General features: G+C 39.0%; 1 protein-coding gene across 1 annotated transcript; it reads right to left on the bottom strand.

Annotated features, from left to right (window-relative positions):
• Positions 1–1,068: 1,068 nt before the first annotated feature.
• gpr149 (G protein-coupled receptor 149) lies at positions 1,069–18,090 on the bottom strand. The gene is made up of 5 exons (XM_004075617.3): positions 16,704–18,090; positions 13,802–13,982; positions 13,150–13,646; positions 7,018–7,161; positions 1,069–4,555 (listed from the first exon to the last, which is right to left on the bottom strand). Exons 1-5 carry the CDS (start codon positions 17,676–17,678, stop codon positions 4,061–4,063), a joined length of 2,292 nt encoding a protein of 763 aa, XP_004075665.1. The 5' UTR covers positions 17,679–18,090; the 3' UTR covers positions 1,069–4,060.
• Positions 18,091–21,023: the final 2,933 nt, after the last annotated feature.

Raw genomic sequence — 21,023 nt, 5'->3', positions numbered from 1 at the left:
AGTAGACAATGACGTCTTTACTTGAGCTGTATTTACTTTGTTTAAGAGGGAATTTTTTCAATAAAAAATGCAAAATGAGCTCTTTAGTGATTCTAAATTCAACAAGAAATCAAAACTAGAAGGTCTTTCTTTTTAAATAATTTATCAAGAGTTTATTTATTAAACAATGTTTTATTCATTTATCTGTTTATTCATGTTGTATGTGTTTGTGATTAGCAACCATACAATATTATCTTTACAATAGAAACAGACATCTGTGCTGTGCCATGACACACATTGCACCAATCAGAGGTGAATGTGGTGTGAGAGGAGCTTCGCATGTGAAACTAAAACTAAGATCCGCTATTCAATAGTATTTGATGCACCATTGCTTTTAAATAAATGGAAATCCGTCTTTGTAATTATGTGAGAGACACATTTTAGGGATATAATCACAAATTAAACAAATGGAGAAGTCTCCACAGACACTTAAACATGGTACTTTAAAGATTGGAGAACACAGTAATTGTTTGTCATGATTAAATGAGCTGCACTGTGGGAAGTTTGAGTCTAATTCATCCCAAAACAGTTTTTCTTCCATTAAATCAATATTTTGCTCTTCTTTAAAAATGGGAAAAAATTGTCAGAGAAAGAAAAACATTTCAGAAGCGATCTTGAAATTGGTGCTTGAGACAGTTATTTACATTTTTGACAGTTAAAACTGTTGTTTTTCACAATATCCATCAATATCTCAGTGGGCTGCTTTCAAAGACGTGCTTTGAGATTTGAAATAAGCCTTTTGAGAAAGAACAAAATATAGAAAAACAACGGAAAATTAAAGCTACCAGTATGTCTATATGAAGCTTTCTGTGCAAACTTTGACATTAAAGGGAAGAAGACAGTTATTTGTTTCAGACTTTCATATTCCCTTTAGTTCTAGAACAGTTTACCTTGTATTTATTGCACTGGAGACAACTCTATCCAAACTACACTGATTCATAGGAAAACATGAAACTATTCAAATGTTTGCTCATCTATTATGTCCATGTTTGACTCTTTCTCAGTGTATCTGTTTAATAAAACATGTTATTAGATGGAAGACATCCATGCTTTATTTCAAAGTTCTCTAAACCCTTCTATATTCTGCTTCTAGACAATAAACAGACATTTATGCAGCATGTTATTTTTTACACAAGCAGCCTATGTAAAGTGGTTATTTCTTGATAATCACACACTGATGGACAAATCCCTGAAATACATCATTTTTCCTATTGAAAGACAACTACTAAGGGCCTTTTTGAAACATTTTCTGACTGTTTTCAAAAAACAAAAATCAATCTAAATGTATGAATTACTATGAATTAAACTTCAAAAGACTGTAGAAGTAAATACAAAGCTCAGACAGACAACAATGACAACCTCAATCAATTGTACATAAAAAATCCTTTTTTTAAGTCAATCTCATAGTTTGAAGAGCAAAACATTTAAAGAACTTTTTGAACGTGACACGTTAAGAAAAATAGTGTGATTTTTTTAATTAATAAAAAACAAACGTTTAAAAAAGCTTGGGGGGGGTATTTTTTTTTAAAGAAAATAGTTTTTATATTTAAAGGCCATTAATTTCTGTACTGTTTCAGTAAAGATCCAAAAATGTGTCAGAAATATGTCAGTCAGGCAACATTTCCACTGGAATGTATATGTTTTGTGAAGTTTTGTCCCTTTAAATCCCTTAAAAAAACAACAACCTGTTTCTAGATTAACATTTCAGTTCATCCAGTTTTGAATCCTGCTCAGCATTGTGCTGGGTCACACGAGTTGCTAGAGCCTATATCTACCTCAGGGAGGAGAACCTTAAAGTTCACCGGTACACTGCTAGGCCACATACAAACTCTTATCTTAAGGGACAATTTACCTTTATCAATAAATCTATAAAACATGTTTTTGTGGACTGTGGAAGGAGGTCAATTTACCTGGAGAAAACTCTAAGGGAGAACATGCTAACTGCTACACCACTGTTCAACTCATCTAATTTAGTTATTTAGGTTTGGTTTCTCTCCAGTGATCACTTTGAGTTTGTAATCAGCACAGCCGCCTCTCGGTTTGGTTTGTCTGTTATACAGGGCTTTGAGGTCTTTCATTTTAGATCCTCTCTCTTGTTGCTTTCAGTTTTTTTTTTTTTGTGCCATGCATGTATTAATTATTTTATGCTTCCATCAAGCTTCTTTTCTGTATCCTGCCTTTGGGTTCTCCACAATCACTTGTGCATGACTTTTTCCAGTAAAATATATTTTTTTCTCGGTTTCTCCACATACAAAGATTAGAAATACTAGAGAAACTCTATTAAAGAGGTTAAACTGCTGATTCAAATCTCTGGAAGCTGTAACTTTATCATGCAACATTTATCACCAATTAAATTTTTATCCTGTCATTTTGTCCCACAATAATGCCTTTTTAGCTTACTGTACATGAACTAAATTCAGTGGTTTTAAAACTTTCTAAAAAAACAAAAACATACATTTCATTTCCCCATTGATTTAAAATGCTTTGAGCACAACAAGAGCACCATGCAGCTCGGGTTAGTCATACTGAATATATCCAAAGGACATAACATCCAATTATGCTGAATACTATCAAGGTCAAGCTCCAAAGAAGCTAATTCTGCTGCTTAATTTTCTATTGTTTTCTGTAATAAGGAATCCCATTTGAACATTTAATATGAGTGCCGCAGCTTTATAAGTCCTAACTCATGAAATAATAACACAATAACAGCGTCTTGGATATGTTTTTATGCACATTTTTTGACCAGAATCTGTGCTGCAGGTAATGGAAGTGTTTCTCTCTGTTTGCCTGCAGAGGTGACATATTACTCATCTAACAACCTTTGGCAAAATTTAACAGGTGACACATGTCCTGGAACACATAAAATATGAATTTAACACTGTTAGAGGAATTTTCTAGTAAAGTTTAAAATATGAGGCTAATACAGCCAAAGTACTGCAGGACAATTAAAAATGTTGCTAAATTATAGTAAGTTCACGCAGAATAGATGTAGCTAAAACACGAAGGACGGTAACTATGACAGAACAAACAAAATTCATCTGAAAATTAGCCTATAGTATAATTTGAATGCTTTTTGTTTCACATAAATACATAAATAGATATAATCTAAGAGAATAAAGTTTCAATTTTGACCTTCATAATGCTTCATAACACAAAGCTATAAGAGGAATGTGTCCATGTTGAAAGCAGGAGGTCCTGGTGACTTAATGATTGCATGAAAACTGCATTGAACGAGCAGAGAATGATCCCCAAAGTGGCTCTGTAATATACATTCATGTGCTGCTTGCCTAAATCAAATATGCACAGTCACTCATTGGAATTGCAATGAGCGTGTCTAAGGCTGAAATCCTGCTCTTCATGAGAATCGCCTTCGGTCGCCTTTTCACATTTCTCCTCAGACTTTTCATGTCAACAAATCTTTCAATCTGTTTTTTTTTCACATCTACTAAACACTTGTGGTGGCTGACTGGCATCACAGCAGATCGTCTCATCCTCATGCACAACGCACACTTGAATGAGTCACACACACACGGGTCAGGAGACCCCTCCCCACCACAGAGCCTGCTGTAAACGTCATCCGTGACGAACACCTCAGGAGCTCTCCTCCATATCAGAGATGTGATCAGCCCTCTGCCCCTCCTTTTTAGCATCTAAGTGGATTTTTCTCATTCTGTATTTCTCCCATGATGACAGGCAGCCATATGGTAAACTTCCTGACTGGAATACTGATGAACTCCTGCCCTTTCCGTCTTTGTACTCTAACCCAGTTTTGTGGCATCTGTTCTCTCTGAGTGCACGGTGCGTGCATTCTCATCGTGTTTCCTGAACAGGAAGTGCAAGCAAACAGACTAGTACAAGTCTTCAGATGAGTCTCTATTCGGGTCACCTGTCAGCTCGATTACAGCAGTGATGGGAGAGAAGTAAAAGTTGAGTAAGTAGCTTATTTTTCTCGCAAATTATATTGTCTGGTAGGCTCTACCAACGTCCTCCAGAGAGCACCGCCCCTTTTAATGTGGGCAAGTCACTCTTCCCCCTCCCCTGCCTGCTTTCTGTAAGCCTCATTAAGCAACTGTATATCCTCATGATACCCTGAGCTCTCCAGTGTCTGCCGCTGGCTGTTCTGCCGGTGGGCTTCCACAGTGTCAGGTATGCTGATATTGATGGTCTCTGCTTCTGTGCTTCCAGCACTGGGGATGAGCAGGGAGTAGGACGCTGTCTCACCCAGGTCACAGGAGACAAAGCGGTTCTCCCTTCTGGAGTAACGCAGCGACGGTGAACGGGCATGAGTGGATGACTGGCTGATGTTGGAAATGATGGAGACGCTGTCCATGGCTTCTTCGTTGTCACAAATTTCCAGGACTTCAAGGTGGATCTTGACGTTGGTGTCGCCAACCCCAGCCCCTATCCCCATCTCCATGCCCACGCAGCTGACGTTCACATCTGCAGCCTGGCCTCCAGGCGCTGTGTCGTCTGCACTGGGTTCGTGGCCAACAGACTTGGAGCGATACACTTCCACCTGTAAAGCAAAGATACTGATCACATAAGTTACTTATACCCAAAAAAGGGTACCTCAAATCAATTACTTTCCTTCCTGAAACCATAGGTGGCCACGTCATTCCTTTTTTTAAAAAAATGCCAAAGTTTAGAGGAAGTCATAGTCTAGCTAAGAATACATTTGATCAAGTTTCATATTTGGGCTCATAGAATTGATTTGAATATCAAACAAATCTTCAACCAGAATTCATGTGACATTGAAAAACTTGAATAGATGCAGTAATTGAGTAAAAGTTCCAACAAAAAAAGGCAGTTTCTCATGTTCAAAACTTTGCCAAAATGTTGGAACTTGTGGTTCCTTTTCCATTAAAAAAAACCCCCAACAAACTAGATTACGGTATTCAAGTCTGATTTTTACAGTCAAACCAAAATAATTTTCAGATTAACAAAAAACGTAAACGTTACAACAAGAAAATAAAAAAATGGATTGATTGGCTTTTTTTTTAACATTCAAAAAATGGACAGTGAAATGGGTAACTATTTATTTCTCTATTTCTTATCGTTATTTTTAACCTTGAGCACTGTCGCCGGGTGATTTTAACTCGTGCAAAACTAATTACATGAATTTCAATATGTCGCGTGTCAAGGAGTCTGTACCTTCACCTTGAATGTTTCACATTTCCCAGGAATGGGTGGACAAAAGACCAAGTTTCTAGTATCATTTTTTTATATTTTAGGAATTTTTTGTTCTCAAATTGAGCACGTTTTGAGGAATTTCCTGTTTTTCTTTTTCATTTTGTTACAAAAACTACCGTTGAAAATAAAAGAAAACCACTCTAATTTATCATGTGTTGTCATGTTTTGATCTATATTTTATGAAAAGTACTTTTTGTGGGGTGTATTATATCAGGTAAAAATTCCCTGGCAAAAGTGTAGTTTTTTATGGTGAAAGTGTTAAATGGGTTTGGGTCCTTTGTCTCATAAGTTTCTTCATACCTAATTTCAAACTAACCCTCTTCTGCCCATCAATTATTAATATTTCATTTTGCCAGGTTTAAGTCATTTACACCCATTTTGTTTGTCATCAACTTGAACCCATATATGTATATTACAGTTCCAGCTGCTGCCAGCTCCTCTCAGTGTATTCAGATTTAGCTATGAATCACTAGTTTGGCCTCAGTCTCTGTAGGAGTTTTTTTCTTTGCTTTTTTTTTGTTGTTGATAAATCCGTTTACTTTTTGTTGGCATGCCTCCAGCAGCAATGACCATGATAGGAGTACTGGCACTCAGCGTTGAAGTATGTGGACCTTGCAGACTCTGAAGGGCAGAATGTTTTGAAAATATGCATGCGGATGGAAGTTTATGAATGTGATTTTTTTGCTTGGAAAAATATTAAAAACATGCTCAAGATGCTTACCAATACAAAAACAAAATTAAAACCAAAAACTGCTGATATAGAATAGTCTTAAGAATTTAGTCATTTTTCTTTCATTAAAAATTTTAATAAGGCAAGATTGTAAAGGAATTAGTACAACTTTTAACAAAGAGAGATTCATGTCTCCAAACAGCAACAGAGTTTCAGCATTTTACATTTAAATTGAAATTTAATGTTAAAAATCCTTAAAAGGGACTTTCTTGGCAATAAATGCTGCAGAGCAGATTTGTATTTTCTCAGCAACCAGCAGCAACATCCACCCTTCTTTGTCTCACAATTCGCAGCCTTCAGGGACAAAAAGAGACATCTGTAGTTGAATTGTCTGCAAGATTCAAAGACTACAATGTGTCCCACAACAACAGGAGGATCTACCATGCCTCACAATGTATTTGAAGTTTTCTGCATGTGTGTGTGTGAAAAGATGAAGCTCCTCACTGAAGCTATGTTCCCACCCCCCTCGGGAACGTGTGTTCAAGCAACCCCCTCCAATGAAAAGTCTATGTAAATGCACGTAAATGCGTGTTTCGGGCTTCCGCGCTCCAAACTCTATATATCCACAGTCGTTTGTTTGGCCACTACGTACAAAATGCTCGGTCAATGAACGCCAGTTAAACCAGGTCAAACTTTAAATAATCGGGGACTCGATTTGGAAGTGATGTGATCATTCACAGATGTGCCAACTGTTTAAAAATCGATCAGTAAGGAGAGATTAATACTTGCTGTTTGTGCCCTGCCGGAACTATATGACACCAATTCTTTCATATGTTAGAAAAGAGCTGTGAAAGAAAAAGCCTGGAGGAAGATTTGCACCGCTTTGAAATTTTGCATCAAGCCTCTTCCAACTGTAGGTGGCGGACATGAGCTAGTAAACAGTGGAAAAAGAAAATGAAGAAAACCCTTTTTGCTTGTCCAATGCGAACATCATAGGGCTAAATACGCGTTCAAGACTGTTTAGCACATTCTTGAAACTGCGTCACATACCCGGCGTGTCCGTAGCTTAAGAATTACAGGATTTCATATAAGAAGCAATTCCATTTAGGGTCCTTTACCTTCTTGGCATTGTTTGGAGAGATTTTGAGCCCATCGCTGCTGACCTCGTAGGTGGACAGAGAGAGTGTTTTGCCTGTAGGTGCTTGCAGAGACACAGTTCCTTGAAAGGCACATAGAGGAATGGACAGCCCACCTGATGACCGCTGCAAAAAAACATGGAAGAAAGTCCAAGGGAGGAAAAAATAATTAATATTGATCACAAAACATTATTTATTAGGGAGCAGAGATGTCTCTTGGTTTTACAGGAAGCAGGAAAGTCATTATAATTAGGACCACAATTAGGCGAGTTGAGTTGTCGGTTTCGGTTTCAGAGCTCGCACTTCTTGGAAACATAATGGAGCCAGTCAGACCATAACAGCTATGAATGGCCCACTTGATTCCCCTGCGCAACATAAATATTACATTTGCCAGATTGGAATCAAATCAAGTTTGCCCATGATGTTAGAACAATAAACAGTATTTTGCTTGCAGCTTTTTTTCTTCCTTCGTTGTTACCAATGGCCAGCTCTTTCTCTCTTTTAAGTCGCAGCAGTTATAAAATATGCTGAATCTCAGCTGAAATAACATGCAGTAACTTTTGGTTCATGTTTTCACAGTTTATAGCTATCACTGTTGCTTTCGGTAGCCTTTTTTTGCAATGCAGACCAACGTATTACTTGCTGGTAGGTACAGGACACTTGTGCAGGCTTCCAATAGCCTCAGTGTCATTCTGACATCAAAGCACAAATACAGCTTTACTCACTGTCAGGCTTTATTGGCACTTTTGATGTCCACAATCGTTTTTTTGGCCTCTACGTACAAAACGCTCGGTCAATGAACGCACGTTGCCAGTTAAACCAGGAACGGAGCTATCAAAAACCAAACAAAAATTGCTCTACTTTTGTCAAACCATAGTGATCAGAGTACAGTACTGTTGTCTTATCTTACGATACTGTCAGGATACGTACACTCCAATCATTTCCAGTGCCTCCTTTGCTTCTGATACCCAATGGTTCAAGCAATTAGAGATGGATTTTGCCCTTCATTTCAAGTGCAGAGAGATGTATGCTTTATGCTCCACTCGTTAGCGTACGTTGCAACAGAGGGTCTCTGCTGAAATCTGATGTGAGACAGACCTCCACGTATTCAAAGTTTAATGCAGATCTGTCAGGTTTGCCAAAAAATTAAAAACTCCAAAGGCATAAAAATGTTACTTTTGTTGCTTCAACCATAATTCCTCTGACCTACTCATCAGTTTGCATCCATTTTTAAGCAACACACCTCCTTTTTTGTCATCAAAATACCGTAGGCATAATGCTAGATGGGGAAAATGATTGGCATATGATAGCAGAGAATCAGTGTAGAGGCTTGTTAGGCCTTTTTTAATGTTTCAAATGAATTCAATGCAAATGTGTTAAGTAACAGAACCAATGAAGCTTTCTGTCTCCTCTCCTCTCTGATGATCTGTTTTCCTGCCTTTGTGCTCCCATTGTTTTAAGAGATGAAATGAAAGTCAGAAACACAGAGAGCAGTGTTGGAACAAAAACACAACACCCAGCAAATTAAATAACACACACACACGCACAGAGATACAAAAAAACAAGTTTCTTTTTGACTTTAGCACAAATATAAGGATGATTCCTTATTATCATCAGCTGTCTCAAACACTGAACTTCACGCTCTCAAAGAAAAGCATTTACATCACATCACTTGATGTGACAAGTGGTTGCAAACATATCATTTTAGAGGTAAAATCAGCAGATACAAACATGATATAGAAAAGATCACCAGCATCAGTTATAACTGTGTGATAGTAATCCATTTAAGTATTTTTAAAGAGATTTTAACGGATTTGGTCTTATACACTCACATCATGCTTTGTGTTGGTTCTGAAATGGAAGAAAATCTGCCACAACTGACAATTCAGGAGCTGCCAATGTCCTTAACAACAACAAAATAATGATCGGCATTTGCAACCTCCCAACTCTAAATTTGTCACATGAAGCTTAACAGTTTTTTTTTTTAATTCAGAGTATCACTACCTTGGAAAACAATTCATGGCCGCGAAGGATTTGCTGGAAAATATTCACAGAAATTATTATTTGTGTTTTATCTACAACCGACATGATCTCAGTCGAGTTTTACTTTTCATTTTTGTCACTATTCCACTCAGTTTGCACTTGCTGGGTTTGCAAATTAAGGTACAAAGATGATATTTTTCAGGTTTTGGCAGTAGACGGCACTCAACGAATCTTGGCATGCAAAGTGTGCATGACATTTTTGTTTGACCCAAAAAGCTTAGCCATGACCATATCAGGCAGAGCAACAACAAATCCATGCATGTTGATGCCAAATTGCACATAATTGCCAGAGTGCACAACTGAGGGTTTTTTTGGAACGACGGGCCTTGGATGCATCATTGCCAATGAACAGCTGCATTCGATATGACAACAAAGCAATCAAACATGCAAACTCTAGTCATTTTGAAAAAAAAAGGGTCCCAGTTCACTTGTAAGGGAACCTTGTTAGTTCAGCCACAGTATGAATGCAGATGAACTGTCTCCAAAAAAGGTGAACAAAAATTAGAAGGTAAAATGCATCAACAGAAGAAAAATCTTCCTCAGCATGAATTTCTGGAAGCATGACTTGTGAATTACTTTGAAAATGTCTCATAACCTAAATGTGGTGTAGCTAACCAAACTCAGTATTGGTGAGAATAAGTTGGCAGCCCAATCTAACTATCTTAAAAGTCTACTCCAATCATATTTTGATCACTTATAAAAATGTTCCCAGTCTTCTTTTACTGGTTTACAGTTTCAGTTAGTCAGCTGTTTCTGTTTTTATATAATCTTCAGTGCATTTGAGTCATTGGTTTACTAGAAAACCCACTCCGATCATCTTTGGAGCTGTTTTAAACGTGTTCCCAGTGGTCTTTTAATTTTAATTGTGTTTTTTTTAGGCCAAATAATAAAAAGGTTGCTTTCTATGACATAGTTTTTCCAGAGCGGCAGAGGTTCATCAGAAATTCGCCTCTGAGTTTGTGGGCAGGACCGTTGGTTCGGAAGACAGCCTCTGGTGACATCCCATCATCTCTTTGTTTACACTCTCCTGCTTGCTTACAGTCCCTCACAGGCCCAAGCTAACACAAAAATGGAAAGCAATATCAATATTTTTCTTGTGGATTTCATCAAAGTTAAAAAAAACAACATTCCCCCAAAATTTGAATTAATGTCAGTTATTTGATGTCGTGGGCTTTACAGCACCAAATACTGGTTCATCGGGTCTTTCATGTCAAACATCAAAATCATAAAAAACAAAAAAAAAAGATTGAAGTATTTTTGCAACACTTGAACATTTCAATACTAATAAGTAAACACTTATTTAAATCAACCTCTTTTGCACTCAATCCCTGCTGCTTCTTTGCTTCTAAACAGCGAGAAGTCCCTGTTTCAGTTCCACTTTGAAACCGAAAAGAGAAAGGCTGACATGTAAATCCTTTTAATTTTATCACAACACCCACAGAGGGAAGAAGTACTACATTTTGCTAAAGTGTTTTCATGCAAAAGAACATCTTTCAGAACTGCAGCTGGTGCGAAGTGCCCATCTGCTGCTCACTTCAATTTAAAACCACTTTTAAACACACCAGTCTTAACCTCTACATGTGCTCAGTTAAAAAGAGTTGGTCTTTAGCTTTCCCATCCTTATTTAGCTATATAACAGTATTCCAAAATAAAGTAATTTGTACTTTCCATGATCAATTTCAGTCTGCTTGGATGCTTTCTCAGACTTTTGGAAGCACTACCAGAGCATTTCATAGGCACCTATGAGATCTTCAAAAGTGCAATTCAGTTAGGTTTAACAGAAATCCAGCCTCCCAGGTTTTTCACTGGGGAACCCAAATAGTATACTCTAATTTGTTATACAATTTTTTTTTTCATCTAAATGAAAACTAAGGAGACTTCATTATTGTAAATAGAAAGAAAAGAGAATGAAGGCCACTAAAACTGCTAAATCAATCCAACCCACAAAGGAATGTAGGATTCCCAATTAGACCAACCAAAACCATCACTACTCTAAAAAATATATTACATGCAAGGGAAAAGAGGGCTTCACCTGAGATGCACAAGATTCAGCATTAAAAAAATAAATAAACAAGCCCATGTCACACAACACAGATTAATTGGTGTGAACGTATTCATTTTTTCTGTTTTGAAAGAATTCTCGGAGGACTAATTGGGTTAGCATCTGAATGCACATTAGAGCTACCTCGCCCCTTGAGGGAAGGGCTTGAGACTGCACCTGCAGCTCTGCGCTTGCTGACAGACTTTAAAGTCACACAAAGGGTAAATATGTCTTTAAGCTCTAATTCCACCTCTCCCTGTGGATGTAGAAGGCCAGAGGGTCTGACAGTACGGAGCAGAGATGCTGGGTAATGACATCTGGTCTTCCTAATAGGGACCAAAACACAACCAGGAGAAAACATAATCCACTTCCTCTGGTCTCCATAGTGGTTTTGTTTGTGTGCATAAAATATTTGTTTGGATTTGTTTGTTTTTTTCTTCATATCTTGTCTGCTTGTGGGGATATAATGTTGGAGAGATGCTTAGAGCTGTTTTGTTATGTCTGTTATTTTGGCCATGTTTTAATTTATTTTGTTAATTTTGTGAATTGGCGTATGTTCATCATGCACTTATGCTTCCACTTTTACAGACTCCAGTCAACAAAATAGCCCCAAGGAGAAATCATTCACAAACTTAGCAAGTAAGAAACTTAGAAGTAGGGCACACACTCACGCTCACACACACAAACCAGCACTGTGAGAATCTTTGACTTAATACAAGATGCATAGTGAGAGCCAAAGTCAAGCCGCAGATGCATGCTCTGTGGATTTTCCATCCTGTGGTGCTTTTTAAACCAAAACATTTAAACATATAATTGGAGTGGAAATGGAGAAGAAGAAAAAATGATAATTTGTTTGTGTGCTGAATGGAGCTGTGGATGTTTCTGACTCCGCAACAGACTCACAGCTTTTTATTTTGGTCCTCTCCAATTCACCAGCATGTTTTAATGATTGCATCTGTGGCTGTTGCACAGTTGAGGTTGCTCTTTCATGTATGTATTGCACCGCAAATGCCAGGCCACTACATCATTAGAACATTAGCCTTCTGTCCTTATTTAACAATTTAGCTGAGTTTAAGCACAGTGAGAATCCCACTTTTACTGCCGCCAGAGCAGAGGGATGCAACAACAAAGGAAAGCGATTAAAAGATGATCAGTCGACGATGCCTAGACCCACAACATACCTATCTGTGATGAGCATTGCTTGTTAAATTTCATGCTCTTTGACTTTTTTTGAACACTGGTTAGATAGTTAAGAATTAATTGGCGTCATTAGAAGAGGTTTACTTGGCAGACAGACAGTAATGCATTATGCAGCAGATATTGAGTGAACAAAGCTAGGCAGGCATGCATACTTAGTAGATAGATATGGTTTACTATTTAAACTTCATTAATAAAGACCTTGTTAGTATAAATGCACTTTGTCATTGCCTTCTCTGGGTAAACTCAGCAGACTAAACTAATAAATGAAGCTGAATTGGATGTGCCTGTCTGGTTTCAGTGTCTCGGGTGCATTTCTGGCTTTTGAAAGATGCATTTGATAACATCTTCATCAGTGGCTCCCCCTGATCAAAATCTACTTTGCAGATATAATAACATATATGAATAGAAAAACAGAGAAGGAGAGGAAAGATTATACTAGATCTCTTGTCTATGTGCTTGAATTTAGGAGATCGGAAAAAAGGTGAAGCATATCAGCAACCAAAAGATCAGACAGGAAGTCACTTAAAAGACTTGCTCACATCCTAATAATGTTTAAACTTGGAAGTTATGGTTTCAAATATTTTCAATGAAAAAACTTCAATTTCCTATTTAGCAAGAAAATAAAAAAATACAGAATGATGATGCCTAAGTCATCGCCTGATGATCTGTTGTAAGATAAAGCATCTGCAGGATATTTTTAGAAAGGCAATAGATAGTCAGTGCGCAGAAAAATCAATTAATCACAAACCACAGAGTGACAGATACAAATGACTTCATTTAATGGTTGGAAGATTGGACTAATAAAGTGACCATCGTGGACAGTAGTGTACCTGTCTGGGTGTCCTCTCTGATTTACTCCTGCACCACTCCCAGTCTGTCAGCTCGATTTTCCGACACTCCTCGTGCGACAGCCTCCTCTCTGGAGCATCAAACACTGATGAGGTGTCAGTGAGATGATGGTCCTTTTGATTAGAAGGCAGTGAAAGGACACAGCGAAGTTCATTGATATCCTTGTGGTTCTCGTGAGGATGAGGAGGACTCTTAACCAGCGCCTCCCCTTCACCTGCCACAGACTCCAAAAGGAGGCCTGCGTGTGAAGAGCTGTCCACTTGACAGGCGGTGCTGAAATCAAAATCGGGGCCAAGTTTGGAGAGCCCGCTGTTGTCTAGTGCATCAAGGCGGGTGTTAGTGAAGTCACAGTTAAACAGGCTGTGATAAGCGGGCTTATCCATAAGAGGGCTGCCATGACACTTGGTGACATGCGACAGCTTGTACACTCCATAACCTTGTTGGAAGGATAAGTTGAACTCGAGTCTTCTTTTTATCACTGTAAAAAGGGCAAATGACAAAATTTTCATTGCATTTTCAAGCCCCTCAGATGAAAAAAAAAAACCTTTTAGACATTTTTTTCTCATTAGAAAAACTTTCTTAACTGTTATTTTGGGTCAAAAATGCACTTGATAGAGTATCATCATCATCTACCTGAGGGTTCCTGCCTTGAGTCCCGCTTGCAGTTAATGAAGCAGCCACATGGCATGTGGATCCAGCGCTCGGAAAGCACAAACAGTGGAGTGACCGCAGGGGCCAGCAGAGTGAGAAAAAAGCTCAAAGTCTCCAGGGAAGAGCTGCGTGCGGTTACGGCATGGCGCATGAGCACCAAAGTCTGTAAAGAAGAGGCGAGAGGAAATGAATTCATCAGGGAGACACTGATTCAAAATGCATGAGGCAGTGACAGGCAGAAGATATGTGAATAAAGAGATTGTGCAGACTTTTCAACCAAAACTGGGTCTTTCTGCTTTTTAAAAAATGTATTTTGATACATTTTTCATGAGACTCACTAACTCTTATTTTGTATCCGATAATTATCTTATCTCAGGGGTGCCACGTTTTTCTCTAAAATCACTGCTTCATGGTTCAGCAACAGGTGCAATAAACAATAACACCAACAATTTCATGATAATGTTACTAAAAACATTAATAATGTTCTTTAAAGCCTTGGTGGTTTCTGATCAATCTGGAAATGATTAGAAGTGAGTTGGAGTCCAGCAGTCAAAGATGAGGTGGATCATTTGTGAAAAACATTCAAAATGGTTGCCAATCTTCCCAGGAGAAGCAAGTTCACTTCAAGGTCAGACCATGCAATAGTGAGAAAGAATAAACATCGAGGCTAAACACTACTACATGCCAAATCCACTTCAGTTGGAACAAAAAACTTTGAAGTTACCAAAGAACAATCAGAAGAAAACTCTTAGAGGAGACAACCTCATCCATCTATAAACCAGTACTTTTGGAACTACTTATTTCAAGTAAATGAGATACAATTAGAGATGTCTGGTAGTCAGTCCCAGGTTTGATAATATTTAACTTTATAGCCTGGATAAATCAGAGCTGAACAGCACAATACTCTCAGGCACAATTGCTGACAAACAATAACTTGGCAAGCTAAACTAATAGATAAAAGAAACTACGACACTGCAATTGCTCAGTCAGATTTAAGACCACAACCTTAACATCTCATTCCTATAATTTTTTGCTTTTCTTAAAAAGCGTTCCAACTAGTCTTTTAATTATGATTATGCTGTTTTTAGCCAAAATTTGAAAACTGTTTTGTTTTCCAGGACATAGTTTCTACAGAGCCGAAGTAGCTCTTTAGAAATTTGCCTCTGAGTCATATGGACTAAGCCCGCTCCTATTTCCCATCATCCCTCTGTTTACAAGCTCTCCCGCTAGCTTACAGCCACTCACAACCCCAACATTATATCACTGGTGCAACAAAAATAGAGAGCAATATTGGAGCTATCCAGCCATACAGTTTTAAACCAGATTCCACCTGAGATGCAGAAAATGATAACGTACATGATCTATTTGTCTGCAAATGGATGCATCAAGCTTTTCCCAAAAAATAAAATGTTTCTGCTCCTGACTCACAATAATTTCCATACATAAATACTTAGAATGCAATTTTAGGCTGAATTTACTTAAAATATGTCCTCCATTGTGAGAAAAATAACACAAGAATATGTTAAAATCACCCTAATCACTGTTTTCATTGGAGTGGATCTTTAAGAGAACGGTGCATGAGTAAGTGCATTTGAAGGAAGGTCTTTCAAGGACAGAGGTTCATATTCTGTGAAATCATAGACTCATAACTAGGCCTGCACAATAAATCGAGGACTTATCGTTATCGCAATATTAATCCGAGTAATACACATCTCACAAAAGACAGCAAAAATTGCGATAAACGTTTACTTTAAATGTGCTAAAACAATCTTATGGCAGTTTGAAGTATTCAACAAATCAAATAAATCTCTTTATGCATTTGAAAAATCGGATGGAGCCCTTCACGTTGCTGACCAATCGGATGGAGCCATTCACGTTGTTGACCAATCGGATGGAGCCCTTTTATGTTAGATGTTTAGCTCCTATATAGACACGGGTCATTTGGAGTGTAATTTAAGTTATTCAGACTCTTATTTAAATTAAAAAGTTGCAGTGAAATGGAAATTATATTTTTGGTTGTTTTGCTATTTGTTCATGTATCGCAAGTTATATCGTCATCGCTATATATCACTAATATCGCATTTCGTGAGTTTTCATCATATCGTGCAGCCCTGCTCATAATTTTAAAAATGACCCAAGCTTATGGAGTTTATTCGACTTGATGTAGGCCATGTTGAGATACAGTTTTAAAGGCAAAACTATCTCAAACATTAGTGCAGACATCTTTCAGAAATTCAGCTTTAAAACAAAAAAATCAATGTTAACAGAAACTTCCTTATCCAAAGAAGTAGTCATTGTGGTGAATTTATAGCATTTTTGATCAGAGAAATCCAGACTTTGGTTATCTTCAAAACCTTTTGACCATGTCAGTGTTTTTGTGTCTCAATTGGAGTTGACAACATGTAAATGTTAAAGCACAAGGTGTTGCAAAAGATGTACTGTTTCAGGAGTGGCTATTTAAAAATAAAACTTGCATTTAGCACTTTGAATTTTACTAAGATCTGAAGCAAAACCCGAGAAGTTGACAAACTGAATTTAGGGCTATGCTACTTTATTTTCTTTTTAGTATTAATATGTAAATGCATGCACTAATTTGGCAAATAACATAGCTTTCAAACCGAGGAAAATGTATCTATTCAACTAAATGCAGCCTCTACCAGCTCCCCTGAAAACGGAGAATCTAATGCGTATTTTTATTTCTTATAGTTTGGACTCTTTGGGGATAAATAAGCCACTTAAGAAGAAATATACGTTATTTGGTCAAATAAGCTGCCGTTTGGTGTATCATGATTTCCTGCTCAGATTCCTTAGGTGTTTGTTTGTTTTTTTGAAGTTTTATGGCACATTCTAGTCTACAGTTCCATGCTCTGGCCTTGTTGCTTACCATCATAGGCATCCATAAAACCACCCGAACAAGTGCCAGAATCATTGAGAAGCGCTTTTGCGCAAAAACCACAGGGGTATCCCCGACTGCGGCTGCGCTTTCTCCGCCCACAGAGCCCGGGGACAGCCCGCTGCTGTCCCCCTTCCCTCTGACCTCTGTCCCGCACGAACTGGGGCTCAGCTCGCTGTATGCACCGAAAGTTTTGTCGAAGCTGTCGCCGGGAAACGACTGCAGATCGCAGAGAGGCGCGGAGCCGCTCAGTCCCCTCGTCATGTCCAAGTAAGTGGGATACAGCAAAGTCCTTTGGAGCTCCGTGGAGCACAGCAGCTGGTACGTGAGCGGGATGAAGAAAAACAGCAAGCCGCCAAAGCACAAGGCATACACGGAGAAGAGCAGGAGGGTGTAGAAGCTGTCGCTGCCCGGGAAACAACCGAGACGGGCCGGCGTAAAGCTGCCCCATCCGCACAGAGGCGGCACGCTGACCGTCAGGCTGAGCACCCACACCGCGGCGACAGCCCACATCACCCTGAGCGGCCGGCGCACGGACTGAAGAACTCCAAACCTCTTGGTCACATAAAAAGTGTGCGCTGCTATGAGGCAAGCCTTCATGTTGCTGGAAACCCCCTGGAACACGTACAGAAGTCCGGACAAAGTGCAAAGGCTGCCGGACCCTAGTTCCTCCGCCCCGCTCTCCCACTGCAAGAGCAGGAACAGGGAGAGGGGCACCACGCTCAGCAGGTCGTCCACGGACATGGACGCGACAATGACACACAGGGAGGTCTTGTTCCTCATCCGGAGCAAAGTGAGCAGCGAATACAGCCCTCCGACCAAAGTAGCAGCGGCGATAGTTACGCACAAACCGAACAGCAGCAGGCGACTCTGCCGCTCCATCCCCGTGGGCTCTGGCGTGTCATAGCTGGTTGTGGAAAGGTAGCTTTGATTAGGTGCCGGGGAGCCACTGAACGCCGTGGACATCTTCACTTTTGGCACTGATCAAATCCTTCGTTTTTAAAGTTCACAGAGCTGCAGATGGGGCAGGATTGCCTGTAAAAAACGCAAGGGTACCAGGAGAAGAGAGACGGAGCACAAAGCGCACAGCTCCTCTCTGATGTGGTCCATGGGGGGGACGCACGCGTAATCAAAGCTTCCCTTGGATGTGGAGCTGGCTGGCTGCTCACAGGTGCTTGGCTTCTCCGTTTAAGCAGCGTGACCAGAGCATCTCTTGTTTCCAGCAGCCCATGCGCGCTGGCGTCATCACAGTCTTCTGTCAAAGCCGTTTTCGATGAGGGGGGGCAAACGCTGGATACTACGAGAGTGGAGACAGCCCGACGCACCAGGCTACGTTTTGTTTGTGCGCTGGCTCTGCCCCCTTTCTTGGGTCACATACATCCTTCCCATCACCAAACTCACACATCCACACACAAATAAAGCCACAGACGTGGAGAATTAAGTTCCTTCCACTTAACCTGCCAACACAAATCTGTCCATGAAGTAGATTTATTATCAGTCCGTTCCAACACACTTTTAAAATGAATTATTGTCATTTATAAAAGTAATTTGTTTCGCATCTCAAGGTAAAATAGTTTTTTTTTTAAAAAAACCAAACATAATTCCAAAGAGAAGTTCAAACACATTTTAGTTTTATCTCTTTGGACAGCAGAGGTCAGGATGTGAAGAAAATTGAGGTGGAAAGTTTCTTTCAGTCAAATGGAAGCTAAACTGCACATCATCTTAGCTCACATGATAATTCAGGCATGATTAAACTATAATTACAATCTGATCTCTTTGTTAAAGTGGAAAAATCAGGGTTAGCACAGGGTGATGCAATCAACGATGCAACCTCCAGTTAAACATGTTGCCTCGGAGCCCACTGTGTCAACAAGCCTGCGTGTGCCCTTAAATCCTGCCCTCATGCCTCCCCGTGGCGTTCAAGGATCTTCCGGCTGAAGGACTCTTCAGTTTGTTCAGAGGACTGAGTGTTCATTTATCCTCTTGGAGCTCCAAAAAGTGTTACTGTATGTTATATGTTCGAATGTTGAACTCACCACTCGTTTGCATTTTTAAATTCATCCACAAGATCACCGACGTGAATACACCTCACCTGTTAAAAATGAAGTCAGACTTAGAGCTGGGAGACAGGCGGGCAGTCCGATTAAATGGGCCCTCTCTGAGGGCATGAGGACACAGAGGAGAGGGTGTAAAACACAATCTGCAAGAGTGCATGAAAAAAAACTAAAGCACACACATGTACACACACAATCTCACAACGGCTGAAATAAGCATTGCGCATCAAGGTGACCTACTTTCTGCACATTTGTATGTATCTGCATATAAGCTGCATACATCATTCGGTCATTTGTGCAAAAGGTGAGCGCAGCTCTGTAAAGATTTCCCCAAACAAGAGCGCTGGTGAGAAAAAAAGGTAAACGCATTAAAGGAGAATATGTTATATAAAAACCCTAACACCTTGTCAGAACACATTCCATCAACTGCCACAAAGGCATTAAAGGCATCCCATAAAGAGTTGGATTATCTGCCTAAAATGTCTCAACCACTTTTAAAAATACAATTCCAAAATTGAGATCTAAAATGTACAATTTGAAGACCATATTTTTAAATGAAGTTTGTAATCCCTGGAATACACAGAGTTAACTGGACTTTACTGCTAGAAAAATTCAGTCATTCCTCAATTCTGCCTTCAGATGAGTGCTGTAGAGATGGTTGATCAAATGTTTGGAGTTGAAGGATTTAGTCTGGATCCTTTCCTGAATTACTAATTCAAAGAAATTGCTGCAAATGGCAGAGTTGCCATTTATTTCTGACTTTTTGACAAACTGGCACAACACCAGTATTTTTATCTTCTAATCTCTTCAAACCAGAACCATGGCATTTCAGGCTTGGCAGCTAAATCATATTAGCAGCTACGCTCCTGTCAGTTGACGTGAGATGTGTCATAATGAAGTCAGGATCAGCCAATATCCGTTGCTCATAATATTTTAGGGTAAACACTAAACATCGTCATTACATTAATTAGAGAATAAACACTAAGAAAACATCCATCCATCTGTGTTTCAGGGTTGCTGGAGCCAACCCAGCTGCTGTTGGGCAAAAGTGACTAAGAAAAAATAATCATCAAAATGACTGAGCATTAGTCCTGACATCCTCTGCTTGTCTGTTTAGAATAGCTTGTTCACTTTGTGGGCATCAAAAATAAACAAACACTTGAGTTTAAAGTCATATTTTGATCTATTTCAAAAGCATTCCCAGTGGTCCTTTAATTCTGATTATGGCATTTTAGGCAAAATCCAAATCTGTCATTTTCTAGGACATAGTTTCTGCAGAGCAGCATACATACATATATTATGGACGTAACTGTAGCTAATACCTATACCCAACTTCCTGTCATCAGTCTGTTTACACGCTCTCCCACTATAGCTTAGAGTCCCTCACAACCCCAACCTAACATTACCAGTGCAACAAAAATGGTGAGGAATATTCAAGTTATCCAGCCGTACGGTTTTGAGCCAAATGCCAGCTCAGATGAGGAAAACTAAGACGTACATAGATTGATTAGTGCACAAGTGGATGCATTGGAATCTAGATGAGCAGGGAGCTTTTTGCCTACCAATTGTAGCACCCACATCACTTTCTACAAACTTTTTACAAAAGCATTTTTTCATCTGCTTCTGTTTCACAAAGATTTGAACAAAGACATACCCTGAAATGCCATTTTAAGGTTAATTTCCTGCCACAAAACATGTTAAAAACACCAAAAACACTGTCTTCAATGGAATGGGTCTTAAAAAAACCAAATACATAAAAGGTGAGGACAAGTGCAGGCCAAAAATGTATTTCAATGGCTGCTTTTAAATAAAAGCACATATTCAACACTGACAAATTCTGATCAAAGGTAATAACAAAAAAAGTTATAACAAAAAAGTTATAAAAAAAACTTCAGTTATGCTACCCATTTGCCCCACCTTGCCTCTGATGGAAGGTTGGTCCCAGTGTTCCCCAGTGTGTGAATGGATTTAGAACCCATTGAAAAATACATGTTTTTTAAAGCCTCAAATTTTAGTATTTATGCCCTTTAGACCAAAAGAATAAAATGCCTCCTATACTCTTTTTTTGTTTTTAGCCATAAATGTATCTTTTTCCATATATTTTTTCTATATTTGCCATCTGTATGATGAGGAGCCCAATTATAATCATTAATTTTATTGGGTCTTGACATTTTTATTGTCCTAGTGTGGCAGAACACAGCCAATGCTGCTGAATAGATTAGGGTTCAGGTTTGTTTGGAGGTCATATTAATAAGAA

This window comes from Oryzias latipes, chromosome 13 (genome assembly GCF_002234675.1).
Source record: "Oryzias latipes chromosome 13, ASM223467v1".
In the NCBI taxonomy this organism is placed as follows: domain Eukaryota; kingdom Metazoa; phylum Chordata; class Actinopteri; order Beloniformes; family Adrianichthyidae; genus Oryzias; species Oryzias latipes.
Note: the sequence above shows the minus strand (reverse complement) of the source record. Positions and strands in the feature narration are given on the sequence as shown.

Bases quoted from the DNA above. Each gene is read 5' to 3' on its own strand.
- gpr149 (XM_004075617.3), bottom strand. From the start codon at position 17,678: ATGTCCACGGCGTTCAGTGGCTCCCCGGCACCTAATCAAAGCTACCTT. The intron at 13,647-13,801 runs GTAGATGATGAT...CCCTTTTTACAG, and splicing joins CTCAAGGCAGGAACCCTCAG to TGATAAAAAGAAGACTCGAG. The intron at 7,162-13,149 runs GTACACTACTGT...GTTTTTTTGCAG, and splicing joins CAGAGAGGACACCCAGACAG to CGGTCATCAGGTGGGCTGTC.